Source organism: Ursus maritimus, unplaced genomic scaffold, assembly GCF_017311325.1.
Source record: "Ursus maritimus isolate PB19 unplaced genomic scaffold, ASM1731132v1 scaffold_12, whole genome shotgun sequence".
In the NCBI taxonomy this organism is placed as follows: Eukaryota; Metazoa; Chordata; class Mammalia; order Carnivora; family Ursidae; genus Ursus; species Ursus maritimus.
Genome location: NW_024423564.1, coordinates 27,604,282 through 27,626,660, shown reverse-complemented (window position 1 = coordinate 27,626,660; position 22,379 = coordinate 27,604,282). Strand labels below are relative to the sequence as shown.

Genomic DNA, 22,379 nt, shown 5'->3' with positions numbered 1-22,379 from the left:
CTCTCTTAGTCATATATAGATATTATATTTAATTAAAGTATAGTTGACATACAATGTTACATCAATTTCAGGTGTGCATATTTCTTCATTTGTAAAATGGGCTTGGGGGACTTTCATAGTATTATTTTAAGTATTACTGACCAGTATGCAGTACTTTGCCTGGCCCCAGAGGTTCCTATCTTAAAATTCCTCAAGGATCTGGGGGCTCCCGGGTGGCTCAGTCGGTTAAGTGTCTGCCTTCAGCTCAGGTCATGATCTTAAGGTCCTGGGATCAAGCCCCGCATTGGGCTCCCTGTGATCTTAGGGTCCTGGGATCAAGCCCCACATTGGGCTCCCTGCTCAGCAGGGAGTCTGTTTCTTCCTCTCCCTCTGCCTCTCTTCCTCCTCATGCTCTCTCTCAAATAAATAAAATCTTTAAAAAAAATTCCTCAATGATCTGGGATGGCCAGTTGAAATGGACATATGAGACTGACACCTCTGAACTTGATTTGGGACTCATCTTTACTAATTCATCTCCCTGCTTATTATATCAGTAATTCCTCCCTTGCCTATTTAAGAGGCTGTTAATACTCCTGGGGAATATTTTTTTATCTTAATTGAGAATGCCTAGAGTTAAACTGATTTTCATTTCCTTAGAACTTTGGAAAGCTTCAGGTCTCCCTGCCTTATGTTCCTACAACACTTGCTGTTGTAATTATTATCCTACCTTACTGTATTCATTTCCTTCCCTGCTAGACTCTAAGTTCCTGCAGTCATGATAGCTTGTTCCCTGCTATATGCACAAACCTAGCACCATTGGCCTGAGTGAAGAGTAACCACTCGATAACTATAGAATCTGTCGTAAGTTATAATAATTGGGATCCCAACAATCATTATTATCAAAAATATAATTCTCACATGCAATGTTTTTATATTATTTATATAATATAGAAGAAAACATGGAGTTAAATTTACTGATCCTCAAACATCTAACCAATAATTACTACTAGAAATCTTAGACTGATAGAGCAATTTTCCTGAGCTATAGCCAATCATTAGGGTAGAAAATAAATACTAAATATATGCTTTTCAGATACATTTTTGGTATTTGAGAATGACTCTATTCAAAAGACATGTTCCGGAAAGGCTGCCTGTAAATATTTTTATACTCTAAACACTTAAAAACCGATCTGATGTGAGTAAACTAAACTTTTAGTATATTTTAAAAAGAATCCCTGTCTGTACTGAGGATGCTCTCACACTAATCTAGTATTCCATATTTAGATTTCTGAAGTGTAGATTTTTCAAGGTGTGGAACACTCCTACTAACTTGGTCACATTGCAAAGCTATGAAGTTCAACACAACTCTAAGGTCGAATTAACTTTTACTTTTTGAAAACAATTATTAGTAAGTATATAAGTAGTAAATGTAACATAGGATTAATATAGTTTTTCTACATACTAGGAAATCAAAACTACTTACTATTATTTTCTTACAGTCCTTCCCTCTGCATAGTTCTGTATAGGTAGAGTACTGCACGTATATAATCCAGCTTCCAACAAAAACCACCAACCAGGAAAAGAAAAGATATTTCATCCGCACATATGAAAAGCGAGCCTGTGAGTAAAAGAGCACATAACATTCATTCAGCACCAAGTCAGCATTCACTGTCCTAGAACATGATTTTTCCCCCCTTCTTGGAAGAACTCAATATATATTCTAGGCTTTCACATGGCAATTCTCCTAGAACAAAGTGTACTTTCACTGAGTCCAAACAGCACTGGTCTTAGAAAAGGAAGCTCCTTCATCCTGCCAAGGAAAAAGGGAACAAAATACCATTTAAAATGTATAACCTTTCAAAAACCACTAGCAACGAAAGCTACTTATGAAGCACGAGCACGTGCACCGTGCTACCCTGGGCACTCTGTGAGGTCAGGTAAAGAGAGACACGATTCCTACACACTACAAGCTTACAGATGATTTCAAATAAGAATCTTCAAGTTCTTTATGGATAATCATATGTGGAAGCTTGAGGAGAATGCTGTTACAACTGTTAAAGGAAAAATGATCGGAGAAGAAGGGTTAAGATATCTAAAGAATAAGGTATTCTTTGCATGTCAGCTTGGAGAGCTACACAATGGGATCCTCTTTGCATTGTTTTGCTCCCAGTTCTCCGCAATCTAATTGCAAGTTGGGCCGGTTACTGCCCTTTCCCCATCAACAACGTATCAAACAGTTTAATCTTCAAAAATGTCAGTTGGTCAAGATAATTGGACATCTATTGTTTGAGTTTGGATCTCCAATGGTCTGGTTTCATAAATGGTAAATTTGGGGGGTACAGAGATAGTTGAACAGAATAAATTATAGATATGTGAACAAACAATGAAAAGCTACTTTTGCTTTTACAATCACGAGCCAGCTTCTCACACTGGGTAACAGTGGGAAACTGTGAGCACTGAGCGTGCAAAGAAAGCAGAGCGAGATGAAAGGGACCTGAGTGCACCTGCAGAAGACAATGGGTGCGAAGGAAAGAGACTCAGGAAATAGCGAATTCTGTTGGCGAGATCAACAGATGGTGAATTCCAGTACCAAAAAGCCTGAGTACAACAAATTCACAGTGAAGTGACAGGTATTCGAGCTTTATTAATAAAATGTAAAAAATGCCTTTAATGCAAGCTATTTTCGTAGAGCTCTAAATGAATCCAGTAAAAAGAAAATTCAGACAGAATTCTAAATTAAATCACATAAATGACAATGGAGTATACACTGAGGGGTTTGTTTGAAAGACATTCAAGATCACTTGACCCTACTAAAGGGGTCTAGTCATCAGACAGAAGTTGATATGTACCAGTATTCTGAAGCTTAAATATGACTAAATGACATAATGCCTATAGAACATGAGCACATTGCGAGGCACATAGAAAAGACCCAACAAACGTTAGCTAAATCACTTTGCAAGGCACTGAGCAAGAAGCCAAGAATGCTGTCGCTATGACTTGGCCACCACCTTCGTTTTGGACTTGCAAAAAGAAAACGGAGTCTGAATCTGATTAAGTCTTTAACTCCAGCTACCAGTTTACAGGAAATACCGGAGATGGAGGAACATAAGTGATACCTCGGTAAGTGACACTACTGGGATAAAATCAGCCAACTCCAGGCTGTAGAAAACGCTGCGATACGAACAACCCGGTTCTGCAACAATGTAAGTTACAGGGGAGAAAATGAGGAGAAGATGGGGAAAACTGAAGACTAAAAAATATTTTAGAAATAAATAATCACAATCTGTGGATCTTTTTTGAGTCCTGATTGCAATGAAAAACTGTAAAAAAAAAAGATATTTATGAGACAATTGAAAATTTGAAGACAGGATACCTGAGATTATTAAGAAATTGTTTTAATTTTGTAGGCACAATAATGTAATTTTTAAAGAAAAGAGCCCCAATCTTTTAGAGACAGACATTGAAATATTTATGAATGAAGTGATATATTTGGAATTTGCTTCAAAACAACAGACAAAGGAAAAGTAGGTGGGGTATATTTGAAGAAAGATTGGTCATGGGTTGATAATTTTCAAGCTGGATGATGGGTGCATGACTTCTTTTGTGTATGTTTTTCTCTACTGATGTAAAATTTTTTGTATTATACAATAAGGCATACTCCTACACCAAGACACCTCCTTCCCATACATTCATTCAGCAGCTCTTTATTGGTTGTCTATTATGTCTCTTATTGTTACTGCCCTAGGCTAGACATTTTAAGGCCAACTCCAGTTATTGGGGCACCTGGGTGGCTCAGTCAGTGAAGCAACCAATTATTGATTTCCACTCAGGGTCTTGAGATCAAGCACCGTGTGGGGCTCCGCACTGGGCATGGAGCCTGCTTAAGTTTCTCTCTCTCCCTCTCCTTCTGCCCCTCCGGCCAACCCCCCACCCCCGCCCCTGCACTGCTCACACTTGAGCTCTGTGTCTCTCTAAAACAAAACAAAACAAAAAACATCTTCAGTTGCAAGAACAAATTATTAATCTACCATACAAGTGGCCCAATAGTTCAGAGGGTCACTTGAAGGACCACAGCATAGCATGATTTTACTTTTGAAAGTCCAACCTAATATGAACATCTTACAGGATTTTTTTGAGGTAGGGTTTTGTTTTTGTTTTTAAGATTTCCTTATTTATATGAGACAGAGAGAGACAGAGAGCTTGTGCACACGTGTGCAGGGGGCGAGGAGCAGAGGGGGAGGGAGAGGAAGAGGAAACGACTCCCAAGCAGACTCCACCCTATGCGGGGGCTGGACGTGAGGCTTGATCTCCATTGTTGACCTGAGCTGAAACCAAGAGTCGGAGGCTTCACGGACTGAGCCGCCCAGGCGCCCCTTGAGGCAGTGTTTTAAACAGATTAATTCAATTCCTTTTAAGAAGAATCAGGGAAGACATACCATTTCCTTTTTCCTCTTCCTGCCTTGCTCTGCAGCAGGTATATGTCACAGAGTAAAGGAAAATTTCACAGGCCTAGTGAGTAGGGTTTTCTCCCAGCATCCAGGTTGGTCCTGTCTTACCTTCTTGACACTATCTCAAGGAGTTTTGTGATGTTAACTGCCCTCTGTTAATAATTTGTTCAGGTTTTTGTAAACATGTTTAGTAAAGCTATTCTAAGATGCTTTCAAATGCATATGAAGCTTAATACATGTAGGCAGCTAAGGCTTTTGTATATTTCTCTCTCCTGCGTATTCAATTTAATAAAATTTGAAATCATTTTGCTTTTCTCTCTCGCGTAGCTATATTTTTTTATTTTCTCTGGCGTATGTTTAAACTGAAAAACACCCTGTGAACCGGCTTGCCTGCTGGGTGCTTGTCATGATACCAAATGTCAAAAATTTTGGAGAGGAAGTTAGATTAATGGCATTCCCAGCAGGGCACTGGGCATCACCTGTTGTAGACATAATGACAAAAGGAGTGAGGCATTTTTTTATTCCAGCACGCCATGGAAAATCACTGTGATTTGGGGGTAACACAAAATAGTTACAAGGACCTTCATGTGTCCTCTAATATCTGCAGATCCTGCTGCTTCACATTTTAAAATAATGATTGAAGAAAAACAGCCATAAATGACATCTCTAGCTATTAACTAATTTTATTTCCCTGTGTGGTAATCACTAAAATGTTTCCAGTGGTCTGTTCTGTACCAATTACCTAGACAACCCAGTCTTTGATTAAGGAATGCGCTTACTGCTTCTGATCTTTTTATTTATGCTGAACTATCCAAAATACTGCCTAGCAGCTTTTCTGTTCTGATTTTGTGCCTACCCACCAACGGTACACTGCTTTACTTCGAATCATGCTCCTGAAAAGCTGATCAGAATTTTAGTAAATACACTATGGCAGTGATTCTCAACTGGAATTACTTTTGCTCCCGAGGGGACACCTGGCAACGTCTGGTGACATTGTTTCATGACTGGGGAGTGCTACTGGTATCTTGTGGGTAGAGGCCAGAGATGTTGCTAAACATCTGGCAATGCACAGAAGCACATTGGTTGTGGGAGCACAACCAAGAATTATCTGATCCCAAATGTCAATAGTGCTGAGGTTGAGGAACCTTGCATTATGGTTACATTACAAAATGAAACCAAAATTGGAAAGAATCAAAATTGTATTACATTGTCATTTTACATTCAATTAGTCTTTAAGGCATCGACTACTAATTAGAAAAATTTAACACCTGCCTGGAAATAACAAAAAAAAATGAGTTTTCAAAAGAAGCAGTTCTTTATGACTAGAGTAAATGATTAGTAGTATATTTGAGAAAAATCACTGGAGATGGCAAATCTATAAATAATGAAACAAACTTTATCAATTCTACTCTAGAGAATAGTGATGTTTTTCCTTCTTTTCTATATTGTTTGATCTCATTGTGATAACTTTTTATTTCAAAAGAAATCTGAACACCTTTGGTCTTATTTAAATAATTTTACACTAAGTTTTAAAAATAGGCATAAAGAGGCAACACATCAAAATTTAAGACTACTTCCATTGCTTATCTTTTCCATATTTAACATCTTCTGTAAACATATAAAGCGCATGGTCCCATTTGCTTTACCCCTGAATACTCCCTACACAGATGCTCTTAATTTTGAGAAGGGGAAAAAATATTATATCTTTACTTTTACCCACAAATATCTTAGTTAACATATTTAGTGGACTTGAACATTCAAAAAACATAACAAATTGATAAGGTTATGACTTGCACAAACTCAAATACAATCATTTTATCATTCATCATGTTAAAGAGAAAGCTGAGAGATGTGTTTATCTTTTTATTCAATTTTTTCCATTACCAGTTACTCCGAAATAATCTTCAAAAATTTTTTTCCCTTATTGTTATATTGACAACATTGTAGCTGGCTAACTTTTACTGCATATTTAGGACTAATCTAGCTGAAAAAAACTAGAGTTAAAATTATGGATAAATGTCGCCAGATATAACTTTTACCTTTTTCTTTAAATACATTCTATTTATAGTAATAGTACTTTTGAAAAATGCGCTAGCTATAGAAACAGAAATATGAAGAAATCATTTAATAGGGTAAATAGTTACTGTACACCAGAACACATGCAGATAAACTTTGGAACGGATCCTGTACCTTTATTTAAAGGGTGTCTCACCTCTAGCTGAAGGCCTATTGGAAAACCATTAAGAAGAATGTCTAAATGCACCAAATGTAAACTATCTTACTGTTAACTTTCACAAACAACAAAGGCCACTATGATATTCAAAGAAACATTAAAAAAAAAAAAACCCTTTTATGTCATTCCAAACACGGAAAACCTTGGGTTTTTATTAAGTTAAAAATAGTGAAAAGAAAGGTTCTAAAAATGTTCATGCTCCCCAGCTTGTCTTGAGCATGAAAATGCTTATTTTTATGACAAAACTTTTAGAGAATTCCTTGTGAAATAACAATATTAGTCTCGTCGTCAGAGCTGGGTTTTTCTGTTTGTTTGTTTTTTTTAGCATTTTTCATCTTCTAAGAGGTGAATTTTCACATTTATAGGAAGAATCCTAGTTGTTCTCTGACCTAAATTCTGAAAGTTTTATTTGCATGAGCATATTCTCTGTTTTGATTTTCTTGTAGAAATAAAATTCCAGTAAGGAGTGGATAATTTTCACATTTTCTCTGAATGCTGGTTCATATTTTTTATGCTGAGGGGCTGATGGCATCAAAAACGCAAGAACACCTGGGGAATTAATTGCATGGGGTGATCCTTAAGTCTGTGGCTAGTTTCAACGGTACATTACTATTTCAAAGAAGTGTCAAAGTATGGGAAAATGTTCATGAAACAGTAAGTCAAAAAAATGAGTTTTCAAAACAACATGTATGGTATGTTCCCAATTCTGCTTTTTAAAAAGGAGAAGAAGTCGCCAATGGAATGTAGAAATTGCAAGGAAATAAAGCAGAATGTCAAGGGTAGCTATCTCAAAATGTCAAGAGTGGTGGGATCATGAATGATTTTTAGTTTTCTTCTCTGTTATACAGATTTCCTATAATGAATATATTACCTTTTTAATCAGAAAAAAACCACCATATTTGTATATAGGTGCTTAGCACATCTATTTAAAAATATATCTAGAGGACCTACAAGTCTCCTGACGCACTCTATGAACAATAGACAGCCAGCATTTTACAAAGCATGTGGGAGGGAAGTGTAGCCTCCAATAGCACTCTACATAAAAGGAATATTAGCATTTGCAACAGCAAGTGAACTCAGTCATGGGCTTCTTCAACATACCAGGGCAGAGAGACTAACGGTTAAGAAAGTGAAGTGTTCCAATTTTCTATTGTTATATAACATACTATCCGATAACTTAGTGGCTTACAACAAGAATTTACATCTCTCAGGACTCTGAGGGCTGACTGACTCAGCTGGTCAGGTCTCTCAAGTTTATCACGCATTTGTGTTAGGGCTGAAGGCCCGTGAAGGAGGACTGACATGGTTGGATATGTCCAACCCCTCAGCTGGAATGGCTGGAACAGCTTCCTGTGGCTAGCTGGACTTCTTCAGGGCCTGGTGCTCATGGTAGTTAGCCTTCTTACGTGATGGATGACTAACCCCAGAGCAAGTGTTCCCAGAGACCAAGAAGGAAGCTGCATCATTTCTGCCCCACTCCTATGGTATCACAGGGCCAGAGCAGATCGAATATAAGGGGTATTCCATAAGGGTACGGATACCAGAAAGCGTGGCTCACTGAGGGGTCATCTCTGGAGACTAGCTGCCTCTGTAGGCTAGAACCAGGAAAGAAGGCTCTAGGGGTGAGGAGAAAAGCAATATAGAGGTCCCAGCCAGAAGAGAGACAATTTTTGTGTGTGTGTGACCATTCTGATTAAGGGTTCTTCTTTCTTCCTTAGTGGGGAAGAATTGGAAATTGTAATTAAAATCCATTAATAGTATGTGTAGTTGTATATATTTATACAACTGACTGAATATAGTCATTCCACACCACGAGCTCAAAAACTACTGACCAATCTTTAGCTTATACACACAGAGTCCCAAGTTAAAGAACTACTTGAGCTATGGTTATAGAGAAGTTTCTGTATAGGATTCACATTACCTTATTAATTCAGTTTAGATTCTGGCACCGAGAATGGGAAAATCAGGTGTCCGTGTTCCCCTTTTAGTAGGCCTAAGGCACCATACTGGATCTAGAACTTACTGAAACATACGGTCTTCACATACAAATCTGACACGAGAATCCTATTTGCATGAGCATATTCACTTACTAACTGACAATTCACTTACTTAAAATAAAGGTTAGCTAGGTTTTACTGAAACCCGAAGATTAAAAAGCACAGTCCCTTTAAAGTTCAGATTCTAAAGCACATTCTAGAGCAAATGTTATTTGGAATAATTATTTCTAAGGCTGTACATCCCAATTTTTAAAAAGATTTTATTTATTCACTTAAAAAAGAGAGAGCGTGCGCATGCACAGGCATGAGTGGGGGGAGGGGCAGAGGGAGAGAGAGAAGCGGGCTTCCAGCTGAGCAGGGAGCCCAATGCGATGTGGGGCTCCATCCCAGGACTCTGAGATCATAACCTGAGCTGAAGGCAGATGCTTAACCAACTGAGACACCCAGGCACCCCTGTACAACCCAATTTTTAACACAGTGTAGAATCTTGGATTCTCTTGGAAAATCCAGAGACTACCTGATTATAATTTAGATGAAAGTTGATTATTGTGAAGGGCTCTTAAAAAGAAATTAATTTTAGTTAATATTTTGTGATATTCATGAACTGCTGGGTTCTCTAGCTTCCCTTCCCAGTATTTATTTACAGGATTTCCAGGCACAGTGGCAATTAAATATTGAAACCTAACCTCCCTTAGATACATGAGAAAAGCTTTTGTGTAAAACACTGAGGTAGCCAGGGAAGGGGTGTTGTTGTTCACCTCTGTACAACAACATTCTGCCTTTTATCACTGAAAGGACTGTGGCTGCTCAAGGAATGTGGTCTGAAAGAAGCTACTGTTCCTATGACCTGAGAGACAGTGTAGGGATTCTCTTCCCATTGGCTGGTACCCCGCCACAGTTTTCTAGGTGCCCTAGAGCAGAACAACTTTTCTTTAAGTTAACAATACAACAGGTTAGAGAGTGTCCACGTAGTCCATTCTAATCAGACATCTCTGAGGGTAAACTCTTGATTTGTTAAGCAATTAAAATGTAAATGACATATAAAATAGAAGCTACATCAGAGTTAGAAAAGTCCTCAGTGGAACCAGATTCCATTTTTCTGTCATCAAAGTACATTAATACCAGAAAACAATACATGCCCAGTATAGGAAAAAAAAAAATCGGACAGTAAAAAATTATGTAATTCAGTTATAAGGTGTGGGGATGTAATGTACAGAATGATGAATATAGTTAATAACACTGCATTGTATATCTGAAAGTTGCTAAGAATAGATTGTAAAAGTTCTTATCAGAAGATGGGATTAAGGAGGGGCGTCTGGGTGACACAGCGGTTAAGTGTCTGCCTTCGGCTCAGGGCGTGATCCCGGCGTTCTGGGATCGAGCCCCACATCAGGCTCCTCCGCTATGAGCCTGCTTCTTCCTCTCCCACTCCCCCTGCTTGTGTTCCCTCTCTCGCTGGCTGTCTCTATCTCTGTCAAATAAATAAATAAAATCTTTAAAAAAAAAAAAAGAAGATGGGATTAAGGAATGCCCTTGTCGTTCGTGATGAGCACTGGGCGATGTATGGAATTGTTGAATCACCACATTGTACACCCGAAACTAATATAACACTGTATGTTAACTCTACTGGAATTTAAAATAAAATTGAAAAATTAACTAAGTAATTTAAAGTTCTTATCACAAGAAAAAATTGTAAGTAGGCGTGGTGGTAGATGTTAAGTAAACATTCTGTGGTGATCATTTTGCAATATATACATACATTAAATCATTAGGTAGTAGACCTTAAACTGATACCATGTTACACATCAATTATATCTTGAAAAAACAAAAACAAAAAGGAAAAAAAAGTAAATGATCCAGTTTGGTATATTCCTTTCCTAATTGTTTTCTAGTATGTATAAAAAAATACACATCTTTTAAGAAAAATAAAGTTGGGGTGTTATGTTAAATATCATTTGTCTCTCTTTTTTTTCACTTAACATACTGCAAACATGTACCTAGGCCATTATAGTCTTGAAATTTAAAACACGAAATTTAAAATGAATGTATAACATTTTAGAGTATGGGTGTGCTATAATTTATTTAACCCTATCTCTGTTGTTGGACATCTTTATTTCCAATATTGTGCTATAATAATAGTAATAACAACACTATTAATGACAGCCAGTATTTATTAGTGCTACTCTACCAGGAACTGTTATAAGCACTTTCTATACATTAATTTCCTTAATCTTCATAAAAACTCTATAATCCAATGTGATAAATTGGTTAGGGGTGAGAAAACCATGGCCCATGAGCCAAATCCTGTCTGCCACCTGGTTCTGTAAACACAGTTTTACTGGAACACAGTCACCCCGTGCACGGATTTCCTGTCTAAGGCTGCTTACATGCTTGAACAGCACAGTTGAGTGGTTGCAACAGAGACTGTATGGCCAGCAAAGCCAGAAATACTCACTACCTGGCTCTTTATAAACAGTATGTCAACCCTTGAATTGCAAATATTCATTCCCTCCCCCTGCCCAGTTTCCCTGCCTCACTGATGTTGGGCTTGGCCATGTGGCTTGCTTTGCCAATGTTTGTTAGTAGATGCCATGCAAAGAAAAGCATATAATTGGACTTGCCTTCTTATGTTTCAGACACTGCCAGCAGAAGACCAGTCCCTGGTAGGCCACCAGTCCCAGGAGAATAAGTGACACCATAGCTCACCTGAACCACGACCATGGCCTGGAGGGGAGCGCAGCCCGGGAAAGCTGAGCACCAGCTGACCTGCCGATGTGTGACTCATTAGATGTCACTGAACTTTGACGCAATTTGTTACGCAACATTGTTGTGGTAGCTAACGGATACTGGAGGGGATTACTATTCTCTCCTTAAAGAATTCTATGAGTGGGGGACTATTCTTTTTACAGATGGAGAAACTCAGAAAAATGCAGAGGTTAAGCATACTAGGAGTAAGTAGGACAACCAGGATTTAAGCTGAGGCAACCTGGCTTCAGGCCTGTACTTTACTCTATTGCCCATTATATTAAATATGTAAATATTTGCGGGAGTATCTGATTATTTCTTCAGGAGAGATTTCTGTTAGTAAAACTTTGAGGTCAAAGCGTATGTAGTTTTAAAGGTTTATGATATATATCGTTACAATGCTTTCCAAAAGGTTTACAACAATTAACATTCACTGGTTTTTCAAATGCACTTATTTTACCTTCCCCCACATCCAATTTTATAGGCAAATTAAACAGTTTAGTCTCATTTCTTTGACAATGGACTTGATGCTTTTCATATGCTCTCTGAATCTTTAGTATTAGTTGTGGCAAAAGCCAGTCAAAATTTAAAGTACCCCCAAGTTAGGGATGACCTCGGGCAAGTTCAGATATCTTAAGACCTACTGTGGTTGAATACCTTAGGCCTGACCTAAGTAAATTATTCTAAAGAATAATTAGAAGCACAGAGGAATCTAAGATGGACTTGCAGGTCATGTGAGTCCAACGACTGGGAAATGTGACCTTATACTGTCCGATCAGAGGACAGAGAGTTTACAGAAGCATTCCTTCTTGGAATGAACATCACCATCATCTAACTATCCTCCTTTCAGTCTGATAGTAAAATGTTGATAGGTAAAGCAGTTCCTAAATTAAATATTATTTCAGGGCGCCTGGGTGGTTCAGTCAGTTAAGCATCTACCTTCGGCTCAGGTCATGATCCCAGGGGCCTGGGATCAAGCCCTGCACTGGGCTCCCTGCTTGGTGGGGGAGACTGCTTTTCCCTCTCCCACTCCCGCTGCTTATGTGCGCACGTGCTCACTCTCTCTCTCTCTATATATATATATCTGTCAAATAAATAAATAAATAAAATCTTTTTAAAAAATTAAGTATTATTTTAGAATAGCCTAAAAGTCTGTTTGGAATGGCAAGATTCTATTTTTAAAAAATTACAAATAATGCAAGCCAGATGGCCATCTCTAATTTTGGAATTTCTCAGACAGGTGCTAATCTAAAATTGTCTTCCCATTTCTCTTTTCAATTCCAGAAAAAGCTGAAAAGAACAAAGCAAAACAAAAAAAAACAAAGCAAAACCTATAGAAATGCAAATGACAGTGATTTTGGTCATAGCAATGTTCACTTACAAGAAAAGGAGCTGACTTAGAAAGGGAATGCACTGAGACAGTTTCTGTATGAAAATGTTTTGCTGGCCTTGTGGAAAGTGAGGCACCTACACCCTGGCAGTTACTTATTGCAACGCAAGTACTTAGAGAAGTACTTTGCCAGATGGGAAAATGCTGAAAATTACCAAAAAATCCTCATGAAAATACAGTGATAGAATTACTTATAGTGCTTAGGATAATGGCCATCTTATAAATAAATTATGTTTGTACTGACTGTTGCTACCAAACTCTTAAATATGCAACATATACCCTTAAACACAAAAATGCCAGTGGATTTTTAAAATTGTACCAAAGACCAAGCTAACTTGACACTATTTTAACTTTTCAGTTTCTCTTCCACATCCCACTAATTCCTAAAATTCCTAGTTATTAATATATGGAGCATAATAGGCCTTATCTGCTTAGAAATACTAAACCAGAGATTATGTCTTAGCTGGGTGAGTTTTAGCAACAGCATAGAAGCACAGGTTGTTCAGAGCTAGAAGAGGCCTTGCAGATCACATAGCTGGAATCTATAATTTTATAACTGAGACCCCAAATGGTTTGGGATTTGTCAAATGTCACTCTGTCAATTATGTGACCTTGGGCAAGTTACTAAACTTCCCTGAGCCTTAGTTTCTTCACCTATAAAATGTAGATGTTGTGAAAAGAAAACAAAATCACAGACAAAAAAATATACTAAAAATTCCTATTCTTAGAAGTGTAAGAAATATTAATACAGTGACACATAAATCAGGGATATGTGCTCAAAAAAGTTTCCCAACGGAAATGCACAATGAAATTGTGGGGATCAGTGAAGAAAGGCACAGTGCCTGGGACTTGGCAATGTTCATTTCTCCCAAGTAAGTTCAGATCTAGCACTCTTGCTCTTTTCACTATGCCATGGGTCTCCATCTAAAACCTAATGACCCCAAACCAGCGTAGCTATGAAGAAAAAGGGCTGAGTTGTCTGCATGGAGGAGTCTAACTTACCTCTTTTTTTTTTTTAATTACTTTTTTTTTAAAGATTTTATTTATTTATTTATTTGTCAGAGAAAGAGGCAGAGAGAGGGAGAACACAAGCAAGGGGAGTGGTAGGCAGAGGGAGAATCAGGCTCCCCGCTGAGCAAGGAGCCCAATGTAGGACTCGATCCCAGGACTCCGGGATCATGACCCAAGCCGAAGGCAGACACTTAACTGACTGAGCCACCCAGGCGTCCCACCTCTTATTTTTAAAGATGGTCCCTCTGAATTAGACATGCATCCAGAGATGGACCAGTCTAACCGAGCTCCCATTTTGGCCACCTCTACTGTACCTATCGTGTGAATGACTAAACAAAAGAGATCAGTTTCCTGGCTCTGCTAGCTTTCTTTAAATCTTTCATATTCAAGTACATGACAAAACAATTTAAACTTTCTAATCTCTATATTTAGTTGCTAGGAGTTTAAAGGCACGATTTAAACAAATTAATTGGGAAAATAGCATATAGAGAAATTAAAAGATGTTGCATAGTCCATAAATGCTAAAAGGTTTTTACATTTTTGGGGAGATTTTTGGGGCTCCTTTGGACATTTTATCTCAATAAAAATGTAGAATTCCTTGTAAGATAAATAAAAATAACCATTATTTGTATTGCTTTATGTACATGTATGTATAAAAGATTCTCAGTAGATATTGATATGATTTAAATTTTTTTCTGGACTCACTTTCCCCATCTCCTCAGCTCTAAGTATTTCCAAAGTGTAAAGGGTGTGTGTGTGTGAGTATACTTATATATATATGTGTGTGTGTGTTACTGTATTTATACGTGTGTGTGTGTGTATATCTATAATTAGAATAGTGTTGAAATTATAAGTTAACTTAAAAGGTTAGTCTAAAATATTTCTAATCATACTTAATAAGGTAGTTTAGATTGAAAAACCAGCCATTATTTTCTGACATATTTATACTGAACTTAATAGTAAAAATTTTATTTTTACTATTAAGCTTCATGTCAGGTATTTTTCTTTAAAAAATACACTTAAAATATTAAAATATTTTAAAAAATAAACCAGATCAGTGGTTACTTTCATGGGTGACTTATTGGGAAGGATCACCAGAGAAATTTCTAGGGAGATGAAAATGTTCTGTGCTTTAATAGGGCGTGAGGGTTACATTAGGTAAATGCATTTGTCAAAGCTGATTAAACTGTACAACATAATATCTGAGCATTTTGTTGTATGTAATTTAGACTTCAATAAGAAAATTTTAAAAATAAATATATCAAGTACTGAAATACTGGAAAATGTCTATCTCTTATAAAGTCAAGAAAGAAATCGGAAAGCATCTACACTGGCGTGGTCACGAGAAATGACAGGAAAAGAGATGAGTTTGAAAGATGGTTAGGAGGTAGAATGATCAGGATTTCATGGTTAAATGAACATGGGAGTGATGATGAGGGGGGAATCAAGAAGGACTCCCAGGTCTCTGGCTTGAGCAACTGAATGGATCATGGTGCCATTTCCTAAAACGGGGAATAATGGAAGACACAAATATTAGGGCAAGGATAAAAGGATGAGTTCAGTTTTGCACATGTTGAGACTAACATGCCTGTGAGTCATGCGAGTGATATTTGGAAGGCAGCTGCAGGTCTATGGCTGAGAAAACAGAGGTCAGAGCTTGAGGCAGAGGTTTGGGAGTCAGGGGAAGGCTCAGGAGAAATGCAGGGAAAGTAATAAAGCCCATGGCAAGCTGCTATCACTTACACAAAAAACTCAGAGTGAGAACAGGGTTTAGGACTGAGCCCTGAGAATCTTCGCTAGTCAATGGCTGGGTGAAAAAGGAAGAGCTGTAACAGAGAACAAGCAGGTGCAGACTGGTTGGAAGAAAACCAGAAGGATATTGTAATGTGGAAATCATGGAAAGAGGATTTCAAGAAGCAGAGAGCAGTCAACAGTGGCAAACGCGGCTGAGAGGCGACAAAGCTAGGGATTGAAAAGTATTCATTGGACTTAGCTACACAGACGTCAGTGTTGACCTTGACCAGAGCAACTCCACGGGAGAGAGGCCAGACTGAGTGAGCTGAAGAGCTGGAGGTGTGAAAAATAAAGACAAGCAGGTAGATAGTTCTTTTTTTTTTTTTTAAAGAAAACAGAGATTTTCTTTTTTTCTTTTCTTTTTTTTTTTTAAGGTTTTATTTATTTGAGAAAGAGAGAGCGAGCATGAGCAGGGAGAGGCAGAGAGAGAGGGAGAAGCAGACTCTCCCCTGAGCAGGGAGCCCCGTGCAGGGCTCCATCCCAGGACCTGAGATCATGACCGGAACCGGAGCCGAAGGCAGACGCTTAACCGACTGAGCCACCCAGGCGCCCCCAGGTGAATAGTTCTTAAAAGAAGTTTGACTATACAGAGGAGAAGAGACATAGGGCATTGGCTGGGCTTGAGGTAGAAGTTTTTTAAAGCTAAGAGAAACCAGCACATATTTAATTTAAATGTCAACAGGAAGTTGGTAGAAAGAGACAGGCTGAAAGGGTAAGGTGTCGACAGATAAACAGCACAAGGTTCCTGAGACGGCTCTAAGGGAGGGGCTCCAGAGCAGCGATGAAGCAACAGGGAATCCCTCGCACCCACAGGGAAGAAGGCCGCATGGGGGTACATGTGCGTATTTGAGGGTGGGGAACTGGGATGGTTTTATCGGATAATTTCTAATTTCTCTGAAATTATAAAACATTTCGCACATATGGAAAAAACTTCTATATAGAAAGTTAGAGAAAATAACATAAAAGGCAGCTCTATATCCACCACGGAATGTAAACAGAGGTCAACAGTTTGCCGTATTACTTTAAAACTCTTTCCTAGAAGAAATAAAACATTACAATCAAACTTAAACCCTCCCCTTCCATTCTTCATCTTCCCCTTCACCCTCAGAGGAAACCATCGTCTGGAAATCGGAGTCTATCGTTGCCTTGTCTCTTTCCATATTTTTACTAAATAAAGTACATAAAACACACAGTGCTATGTGCTTTGTGCTGTGAGGCACAAAGCCACAGACCAGAGTGACGTACCCACAAAAACACACACATCGAAAGCTGCAGGGTCCAGGGCTGGCTCTGACAGCACTCCCGAGTCAGGGTCAGAGTCAGACGCAGGGTCACGAGGAGGGAGGATATACAGGCATTTCTCAGCAGAGATATATTGTTCTGCTGCACATACTCTTGAGAGAAAGGGATGGGGTGACCTTCCTTGCCTCCTGCCTACAGAGTGGGCTTCCGCAGGACAAGTCGCTACCTCAAAGCATGCACCCCAGAGTTTGGAAAGTGGCTGGACTGGACTCTGTCATAGGCCTGAAGAATCTCCAGGCGAAGGTGCTCTGATCATCTGCTTAGGGTGGTGGAGAGGTCACTTCAATTTCAACGAGGGGCCAACTAGGCACCCCACAAAGGTAGAACAGGAAAATTTCTTGGCATCTGTTTTTCAATGACAACAACCATTTTCAGTGACTTGACTTCAGGCATATCTCATTTGATTACACTTCGCTTTATTGCACTTTGCAGATACTGTGCTTTTTAGGAAGTTTTGTGGCAACCCCGTGTGGAACAAGTCTATCCATACCATTTTTCAACAGCATTTGCTCATTTTGTGTCTCTGTATCACATTTTGGTAATTCTCGCAAGTATTTCAAACTTTTTTATTATTGTGACGGTGATCTATGATCAATGATCTTTGTAATTGTTCTGGGGAACCACTCCCATATAAAATGATACACTTTATCAATAAATGTGTGTTCTGACTACTCTACAGAGCCACCAATTCCACTCTCCACCCCAATTTTCACCCTCTCCTGGGGTCTCCTTAGTCCCTGAGACACAACAATATTGAAATTAGGCCAGTTAATAACCCTACAATGGCTTCTAAGTGTTCTAGGGAAGGGAACAGTCACACGTCTCTCACTTTAAATCAAAAGCCAGAAATGACTAAGCTTAGTGAGGAAGGCATGTCAAAAGCTGAGACAGGCTGAAAGCTAGGCCTCTTGTGCCAAACACTTAGCCACGCTGTGAATGCCAAGGAAAAGTTCTTGAAGGAAATTAAAAGTGCTACTCCAGTGAGCACACAAATGATAAGAAAGTGAAACAGCCTTCTTGCTGATGTGGAGAAGGTGTTAGTGGTCTGGATGGAAGATCAAACCAGCCACAACATTCCTTTATACTAAAGCCTAAGCCACAGCAATAGGCCCTAACTCTCTGCAATTCTGTGATGGCTCAGAGAGGTGAGGATGCTGCAGAAGAAAAGACTGAAACTACTGGAGGTTGGTTCATAATGTTTAAGAAGCCATCTGTATAACGTAAACGTGCAAGGTGGGGCATCAGACACTGACGTAGAAGCCACATTAAATTATCCAGGAGATCTAGCTAAGATAATTCATGAAGGTGGCTAACTCAACAGATTTTCAATGTAGACTAAACAGCTTCATATTGGAGAAAGATGCCATTCAGGACTTTCATAGCTAGAGAGGAAAATCAGTGCTTGGCTTCAAAGCTTCAAAGGACAGGCTGATTCTCTTACTAGGATTTAACGCAGCTGCTGACTTGAAGCTGGAAGCCAATGCTCATTTAGAATTCTGAAAATCCTAGGGCTTTTAAGAATTGTGCTAAATTTACACTGCCTGTGCTCTATAAATGGGACAACAAAGCCTGGATGACAGCCAATCTGTGTACAACATGGTTTACTGAATATTTTAAGCCCACTGTTGGAAACTATTGCTCATAAAAAAGTTTCCTTTCAAAATATACTTCTCTTGGTCATCCAAGAGCTCTGATGGAGATGTACAGTGAGGTGAATGTTTTTCTCATGCCTGTTAACACAACATCCATTCTACAGCCCATGGATCGAAGGATGATGTCAACTTTCAAGTCTTATCATATAGGAAATACATTTCGTAAGGTTATAGTTGTCATAGATACTGATTCCTCTGATGGATCTGGGGGCAAAGTCAATTAAAAACCTTCTGGAAAGGATTTACCATTCTACTATGTCATTAAGAACATTCACAATTCTTGGAAAGAGGTCAAAATATCAACATGAACAGGAGTTTGGAAGAAGTTGATTTCAACCCTCATGGATGACTTGGAGGGTTCAGGACCTCAAAGACTAGAATCAGAAGTGGTGCCTGAAGACGTGGTATCTCATGATATCTCATGATCAAACTTTCACGGATAAGGAGCTACTTCTTATGGATGAGCAAAAAGAAAGTGGTTTCTTGAGATGGAATCTTCTGGTGAAGATGCTGTGAAGATTGTTGAAATGACAATAGAGTATTTAGAATATGACATACACTTAGTTGATAAAGCAGCAGGGTTTGAGAGGACCGACACCAATTTTGAAAGAAGTTCAAAAATGTTATCAAATAGCACCACAGGCTACAGAGAAATTGTGAAAGGAAGAGTCCATGGATGCAGTAAATATTGTTGTTTTATTTTAAGAAATTGCCACCGCCCCCTCAACCTTCAGCTGCTACCACCCTCATCAGTCAGCAGCCATCAACATCGAGGCAAAACCCTCCACCAGCAAAAAAATTACAAATGCTGAAAGTTCAGATGATGGTTAGCATTTTTTAGCAATAAAGTATTTCTCAACTAAGGTATGTATCTCCTTTTTTAGACATAATGCTATTGCACACTTAATAGACTATGGCGGAGCGTAAACATAACTTTTATATGCACTGGGAAACAAAAAACTTCATTTGACTCACTTATTGCAACATTCCCTTTATTTCACTGGCCTAGAATCAAACCCACAATCTCTCTGAGGTATGCCTGCACTAGGATTTGGGGGAAAAAATAAGGATGGGTCAATTACTGTAGTTGGAACTTCAGATACAAAAACCAAAGAATTAGGGGCACCTGGCTGGCTCAGTTGGAAGGGCATGTGACTCTTGATCTCCGGGTCATGAGTTCAAGCCCCATGGTGGGTGTAGAGATTATTTAAATAAATAAATATTTTTAAAAAACAAAAACAACTAAGGAATTAAGGAGTAACGTTACTTTCAGAGCCTACAAAGTGCTTCAGCATTCCTCACCCTGCTGGAGCATTCACTTTACGCAGTCTGTGTAACTAAAGCAGGAGTCTTTGCCTTCTTTGTACAAATAAATCACAAGTGGTCATGCAGGACCCCTTCATCATGAATAAGAACCAAGGGCAAGTTCCTTTCTGTTCCGTTCTTGTTGATTCAGAGCAAGTACATAAATCAGTTTGGCCAAACATTTTTTTTCTCAACACGTGGGTGTTTGAAAAATTTTATCAGTACTTTGCTTTTAAAATCTCACCTAACCACAAATTCGCTATGCCACAAAGGAATTTAAAGGGCTCCTATTTATTCACCATAAAAATTATAATTCAGTATTTCTCAAAGTGCAGCCCACTGATCTCTTGAATTGGAATCAGTTGATGTAATTTTTATTTTTTTTAAGATTTTACTTATTTATTTGACACAAAGAGAGCACAGACGGGGTGAGCAGGAGAGGGAGAAGCAGGCTCCCCACCAAGCAGGCAGCCCAATGCAGGACTCGATCCCAAGACCCTGAGACCACGACCCGAGTTGAAGGCAGACGCCCAACTGACTGAGCCACCCTGGTGCCCTGATGTAATTTTTTAAAATGCTGTTTGCCAAGATCTACCCCCAGACCTAATGAATCAGAATCCTTAATGATGAAGCCTGGGAATATGCAATCTAAAAGTTCCTCAGATTATTCATATTAAATTTAGGGGAAAACAGTTGTGGACAAAAGCTAAATAAATAATAACTTCTCAGGGGAAACACCTTTCTAGTTTACTAAAATGAGATTATATTTAACACCTACTTTACTGGCAATAGTGCCAGAACTAGAATGCATCATTCAAGGTCCTTTTCATTGCAAGATTTCATAAAATAATAAATGATTTATTAGTAATACATAATAACCATTATTAAGAGGAATATGTTATAGCTCTTAAAAATTTGAACCAATAATTTAGTCATTTACAATTAGATTTGTATTTCTTTTTTTTTTTTTTTAAAGGTTTGTATACCCTCTGCTATGGTCGAGTACCCAGCAGTTTCCTCACTACAAGGATCCCCCATGTTGTCCTTTTATAACCACATCCACCTTTATCCTCTCCCCTTATTCCTTGGCAGCCATCACTCAGTTCCTCATTTCCACAGTTTGTGGAATGGTAAGTAAATGGATTCACGCAGTACGTAAGCTTTCAGGGTTGGCTTTTCTCACTGAGCATAATTTCCTAGAGTCTCGAAGGTTGTTGTGTCAGTTGTTCCTTCCTTTTTTATTGCTGAGTCATATTCCACCACATGTACACGCCACAGTCTGTTTAACCCCACTTATTGAAGGCCATCCGGGCTGATCCCAGTTTTAGAGTAGTACAAATAAAGCTACCATCAACATTCCTATATAGGTTTTTGAGTGAAAATAACTTTTCGTTTCTGTGGAAGAGACGCCTGAGAGTGTCACTGCTGGGTCATAAGGTAGTGACAGGTTTAGTTTTTAAAAACACTGCCAGACTCTCTCCCCAAGCGGCTCTACCGTTTAACCCCCTGGCGAGCAATGTGCAAGGATCCACTGGATCCTCACCAGCTTTTGGTGTGGTCACTGATGTCACTTTGTTTTAATCCCTGCACATTTTAAAAATGAGAAGTGATATGTATCAATATAAAGATATTTATGATTACATCCTGGATTTAGAATGAAAACATTTAGGTTCCTGTCTCCTCTCCAGCACTTACTAACATGGACAAATTTTAACTTAAAACTCTGAAGTTGTGATAGGTTCATGAAGGTTAGTTTTATATATAATAGTTTTATACATGAAACATGTGGGTGTGTTTTACAGTTTTATAGTATATATTTATAGTTTAGCATAGTTTATACCACAGTATACTTTTATAGTTTATAGTCTGTGTTTTTACAGTTTTATATACAGTTTTTATATACAGTTTTATATACAGTTTTATATACACAGTGTATGTGTATATGTGTGGGTCAAATATTTGTGGAATTTTTAAAAAATTATTTATTTATTTGACAGAGAGAGAGAGCACAAGTAGAGGAAGCAGCAGGCAGAGGAAGAAGCAGGCTCCCCACTTTATATACATGTATATATATATGTGTGTGTATGTGTATATGTGTGGGTCAAATATTTGTGGAATTTTTAAAAAATTATTTATTTATTTGACAGAGAGAGAGAGCACAAGTAGAGGAAGCAGCAGGCAGAGGAAGAAGCAGGCTCCCCACTGAGCAAGGAGCCCTATGTGGGACTCAATCCCAGGACCCTGGGATCATGAACTGTGCTGAAGGTAGATGCTTAATGACTGAGCCACCCAGGCGCCTCCACACAAAAATTTTTATACAAATGTTCATAGCAGCATTACTCACGATGGAAAAGAAAGAAAGAAAGAAAGAAAGAAAGAAAGAAAGAAAGAAAGAAAGAAAGAAAGAAAGAAAGAAAGACTCTAATGTCCATTAATCAAGGAATGGATAAACAAAATGTTGCATACTATACAATGGAATATTATTCAACCACAAAAAAGAACTGATGCATTGACATGTTCTCT

General features: G+C 38.5%; 1 protein-coding gene across 2 annotated transcripts in view; it reads right to left on the bottom strand.

Annotated features, from left to right (window-relative positions):
- DIPK1A (divergent protein kinase domain 1A) overlaps positions 1-22,379 on the bottom strand; it is a 105,238-nt gene that overhangs the window by 26,348 nt on the left and 56,511 nt on the right. For both annotated transcript variants that reach the window (XM_040627033.1, XM_040627032.1), the window contains exon 2: positions 1,463-1,597. In XM_040627033.1, the coding sequence (XP_040482967.1) occupies positions 1,463-1,597 (135 nt within the window). The remainder of the gene's footprint in view (positions 1-1,462; positions 1,598-22,379) is intronic.